The 5,475-nt window shown below is 42.3% G+C and overlaps 1 protein-coding gene across 4 annotated transcripts in view; it reads left to right on the top strand.

Annotated features, from left to right (window-relative positions):
* Positions 1-5,475, top strand: part of NAXD (NAD(P)HX dehydratase) — a 23,327-nt gene that overhangs the window by 7,652 nt on the left and 10,200 nt on the right. For all 4 annotated transcript variants that reach the window (XM_023752466.1, XM_023752465.1, XM_006086903.3 and 1 more), the window contains one exon: positions 1,998-2,106. In XM_023752466.1, coding sequence (XP_023608234.1) covers positions 1,998-2,106 — 109 coding nt within the window. The remainder of the gene's footprint in view (positions 1-1,997; positions 2,107-5,475) is intronic.

Raw genomic sequence — 5,475 nt, 5'->3', positions numbered from 1 at the left:
AAAGCCCAGAGACAAAAATGAGCCACACAAGAGTGCATGTAGGCAGGGAGGACCCGTTTGGGAACACCTGTTTGGGAGCAGATCTGTGGGGAGCTGCAACAGGCCAGGGAGGGGTGTCCTCAAGTTGAGTGAAGAACTGTTTGCAAACTATTCTAGAAGGGCCTTCTAGTCACTGATAAGGACTAAGAATGGGTGGTTGGATCTCACAGTATAGGGGTCATTGGTGACTTTGACAAGGGCAGCTTATGGGGAGCAAAGCCTTATACAGTGGGTTCTAAGAGTCTAAGAAACGAGATGATGAACAGGAAGGTGTTGTGAAAAAAACCAACAACAAAATTCTGTGCAGCTGTCAGGTCTTGTTCTAAAGGAGGGCCCTTTTAATGTTGTAAAGGAATCAGTCACACGACCCTTTTAGATGACTTCCCCAGTGCCTGATGTAGGGGATAGTCTCTAAGTGTAAAGTCTACACTGTTACCTGTACTCCTGTGTGATGGAAACAGACTGGCCAAGATAATTTTGAAATTAGTCATAATGTCTTATTCTGATGTGTTTAAATTTTTATTTCATGAGCCTTTTTTTAAAAAACAAGGAGAAAAAGGGTGTTATGTTTATAGCTCTATACCCTGTACTATTGACTCTATTTCTTATGGGAAGGAAGTTCTGTTTTGGCTTAGCTTTGATGAGACCCACATCCTCTGCTTACCTTTGCAGATTTTATAAAACCATATGGACCACTTGAATAAATTGCTAAGGACCCTCCCAGGGCCTTGCAAGGGGCCCAGCAAATGAGAGGTTCTGATGCTTGAGTTTCATTACAGTGAAATGCCTCTACTTCTCTCATGTCATTCACTTACTGATACTGTGTTCAGCCAGACTGGTCTTTGCCATTTCCCATAAGTGAGCACTTTCTCACCTTATTTCCTGCTAATGCCACTCCCTCCTTTACCTTGTCTGCTTATTCCCAGAGGGTATGGCTTCCTCTTCAAGCCTTTCAAGTGGAGGTGGCTTTTCCTTTGACCCCTCATGTACCACTGGGACTAGAGGTGGGATGTGCTTCGTCCTTGTTCCTCATTGCTCCTCCCAGACCATTGCCCTGCTCTCAATCCTCTAACCTTCAGCTCCTTTGAACTCACACCGTCAGACTCTGCTACCCACTACTCATGGCAGCTATGTCAAATCCCTGGATCATTCCTTGAATATTTAATGTCTGGCCCAGTGTCTCTCTCCACTATTGCTCTTATAAATTAACTATTTTTAATGTGTGTAACTGCTTTATTGTGCCATAGCTTACTATAAAATTCACTCATTTTAGTTGTATAATGATCTTTGATGTATTTACCGAAGTGTTGCTGTCACCACAATCTAATTTTAGAACACTGCCATCACTCCAACAAGAAAACCTCTGCCCATTACCACCCCTAGCTTGAGGTAACTTATCTTTCTGTCCCTATAGATTTGCCTTTTCTGAACATTTCATATGAATGGAATCATGCAATATGTGGTCTTTTGTGTCTGCCTTTTTTCACTTAGCATGTTTTTGAGTTTCATCGTAGCATATATCCATACTCCATTCCTTTTTTTGTTTGTTTGTTTTTTAAATAAATTTATATCTCCTATACCCATTGTGCCTATCCTCACCCTCCACTTTCCCCTCTTCTGGTAACCACAAATCTGTTCTCTGTATTTATGAGCTTGTTTTTTTAAATTTTAAATCTTACATATAATAAATATAAGATATTTGTCTTTCTCTGTCTGACTTATTCACTTATTTTCCCTGGAAGGCATTTAAATATTGAAAGCTAGACGTCTATGTTGGGGTGTTAAAAGATGAACCAGTTTCTATGGAGACGACTAGGAGACTTGCTGGCTAAGTGCAGGGTAGGGTCCTAGAACAGGAAAAGGACATTGGGGTGGGGACTGGGAAAATCTGTAGTTTCATACTAAACAAATAGATGAAATCTTAAGTAAACCATTCTGCCCTTCTTTTCCTTATTTAGTGACAGTCCCAATGCCGTTCATGAAGTGGAAAAGTGGTTGCCCCGACTGCATGCCCTGGTTGTAGGACCTGGCTTAGGCAGAGAAGATGCTCTTCTCGAAAACGTCAAGGTAAGAATAGAATTACGAAACAAACTTCCGCTGATAGAGTGGATGCTTAGAGCCTAGGAAGTCAGGACAGAAACATTTTTCTTCAATTTCTGTTGTTTAGTGGTCTGTGTGCCTTGTCATAGATTAAGAAGGATAAAATTTGGTTTGAAAGATAGAGGAGGAACTAGGCATAAAGATGGTAATGAACTTAAAAATAAAAACCAGACTGAAGGAAACTTTTTTATTCTTAGGGCACTGGCTTTTTCATACTGTAGCAGGTGGAAATCACTGCGGAATCGTTCAGATGTTTTGCCTCATGGGTGTTTATGTGGTTTGCACTTGAGGTGTTGGGAAGTCCCAGCATCCAGACTGAGCCGTGTTAGCAGTGGGCAGGGTTTGGGATCAGGCTCGGGTTCATCTTCCAGCACGATTCCTGTCCGGCTGGGGACCCTGGCAGCTTGCTCAGTCAGCCTCCTAGGCCTTGTGCTTTCCCTCTCAAGGGGTGATGTGCCCCAGGAGTTACTGAGCCACATGTTATGAAGTGCTTCAGGCGCTTGGTGTTGCAGAGTGGGCACAAGACCCTAGTTACACACACATACATATATGTTCATTTACTTTTTCATTTATGCTGTTCTTTATTACAGAAAATTTTACTTTGTGTCTGCCTTACTCTAAAAAGATGAAAAATTTTTATCCTAAAAAAGTTAAAATAGCCCTAACCAGTTTGGCTCAGTGAATAGAGCATCGGCCTGTGGACTAAACGGTCCCAGGTTCGATTCCAGTCAAGGGCATGTACCTTGGTTGCGGGCACATCCCCAGTAAGGGGGTGTGCAGGAGGCAGCTGATTGATGTTTCTCTCTCATCGATGTTTCTAACTCTCGATCCCTCTCCCTTCCTCTCTGTAAAAAATCAATAAAATATATATTTTAAAAAAAGTTAAAATATATACCAGCCAGAACCGGGGAATGGGTAACGAGCATGCCAGTCCCATGTCCTGTGTGTTCTCGCTGCTCGGCAGCCTTTGATACTTCCAGGGCTTTGCTCTCGGGTGGACACATGTTGGGGACTGCCCAGCACCAGCCCCAGAGAAGGCCGTGCAGTGCACCCTATGTGAGGTGGTACTGTAGCCTCAGGAGGTCGGGAGTGAGCTCCAAATCAGAGAATGTGCCTGGTGCCCTCAGATGGTGCTTGGCCTTGTGCCCATTAAAGGATTCGAAGTCGTACGAAACATGATTTAGCATCCTCATCGTCATTAACTGAGAGGGCTCTTTTCAGCTCAGCTTTTGCCTATTGAATTAGTGAAAGGACGGTGTAGGTAGCTGTGTGTTGGTTGTACACTCTTAGCAGTCTGATTGGTAAAGAACATTTTTAAAAGGACGTGTGTTTGCTTTGCTAGAATTTAGTGAGGACCTGATATCTTCCATGACAGATCTTCCAGTTCCAGCCTTTGAGGTAAAAGTTGGGGTTTGAAATTGTACTTTCCTCAAACCTGAGAAAATCACTTAGAAGAAATGGAGCTATGACAAGTGACAGGTGACTGGATTTGAGCAATAAATTTGTTTTTGACTTTAAAATTGAAAGTAGATACATTTATTATTGCCTCTTTCAAAGGGGTTGATTAAAACGTGTGTATCCTCTAGAGTACATTATGCTGAGTGAAATAAGCCAGCTGCAGAAAGACATACTGCATGATCTCATTTCTGTATGGAGTCAAAATAGTCGAACTCATAGAGGCAGAGAGTAGAAGGGTGACAGCCAGGGACTGAGAGGTGTTGGTCAGGGTGTCCAAATTTTCAGTTAGGCAAGATGAGTAAGTTCTGATGTAGAATGTGGTGACTAGAGTCAACAGTGCTATATTGTATATTGAAATTTGCCAAGAGACAGGGAGATCTTAAGTGTTAGCTTAATTAGCTTGATTGTGGTGATTATGTCATAATGTATCAGAACATCAGGTATACACCTTGAATTTATACAATTTTTTGTCAACTACACTTAAGTAAAGCTCGAAAAAAACCTACATATCCTGAGTTATGCCTGAGAATGGGACTTGGGGTGCCTGCTTATATTTCTCTTCTATGTCTCATACTACTTTGCATTTAAAAGTTGTTCATTTAATGAAAATTCTCCAAACAAAGAAAAGGATCCAGCTGCCTAGAACTGGAAGTCTGTGGGGTGCTGGGCTGTTGAGTAGTTCTGAACAGAATGCCCTGTGCTTCACTGGGCTCTGAAATGAGAAGCTATGATAATAGACGCCTGGGGAGGGATGGGCAGCTACTCACTCCTGTCACAAAGAGCTTGCCTGGAGAGGTGCACGAGCCAGCAGTTGTACATTCAGGGTAAATAATCTGAGAGGCTGTCAAATAAAATTTAAAAGTAGCTCTAGATGACACATTGTGCAAAGTAGAGGATTTAATTTAGGATTCTCCTGGCCTTAAGCCACCTGGATTAGCATGGGGTGTGGGTGTGCAAGTTTGTCAGGCCGGGCCGTTCAGATATTTGAAAGTCTTAACCTCTTATTGAGAAGTAGAAGTTAATCATGGTTGAGAAGTGCTAGAGCAACCGTGGGCAAACTACAGTCCGCGGGCCGGATCCGGCCCATTTGAAATGAATAAAACTAAAAAAAAAAAAGACCGTACCCTTTTATGTAATGATGTTTACTTTGAATTTATATTAGTTCACACAAACACTCCATCCATGCTTTTGTTCCGGCCCTCCCGTCCAGTTTAAGAACCCATTGTGGCCCTCGAGTCAAAAAGTTTGCCCACCCCTGTGCTAGAGCCTTCGGTTTCTCCAAGGTGAGACCCTCCTGGGGAATTCCCCTGCGTAAACCTCTGAGATGCACTTGGTGTCCTGAGTCAGTGTGCTCTGCACAGGTCACAGGAGGTCTGGCAGTGCCTCTTCGCTGGGTGATTGTCTTTGCAAAGAGGCAAATGAGGGTTCCTGCAGGTCCTATCAGAGATGGAATTTATAGATATTTTCTCTCATTCTGCGGGTTGTGTTTTCATTTCCTTGATGGTATTGTTTGCAGCACAAATTTTTAATAGTCCACTTTATCTGTCTTTTCTTTTGTTACTTATGCTTTTGGTGTCTTACCTAAGTTTTTTTTACCTGACCCAAGATTTACTTTCATATTTTCTTATAGAGCTTTATTGCTTTAGCTCTTTTTTTTTTTTTCCTAATCTTTGAGCACTATTTTATTTTATTTTTTATTTATTTTTTTTTAAAATTAAATCTTTATTGTTCTGATTACATTTGTTCCTCTTTTTTCCCATAACTCCCCTTCTCCCAGTTCCCCCCCCACCCTCCGCCGTCACTCCCCACCCACTGTCCTCATCCATAGGTGCACGATTTTTGTCCATTCTCTTCCCGCATCTCCCATTCCCCTTCCCC

The sequence above is a fragment of the Myotis lucifugus genome, unplaced genomic scaffold (assembly GCF_000147115.1).
Source record: "Myotis lucifugus unplaced genomic scaffold, Myoluc2.0 scaffold_33, whole genome shotgun sequence".
Lineage (NCBI taxonomy): Eukaryota > Metazoa > Chordata > Mammalia > Chiroptera > Vespertilionidae > Myotis > Myotis lucifugus.
This window is presented reverse-complemented; position numbering and strand designations above follow the sequence as displayed.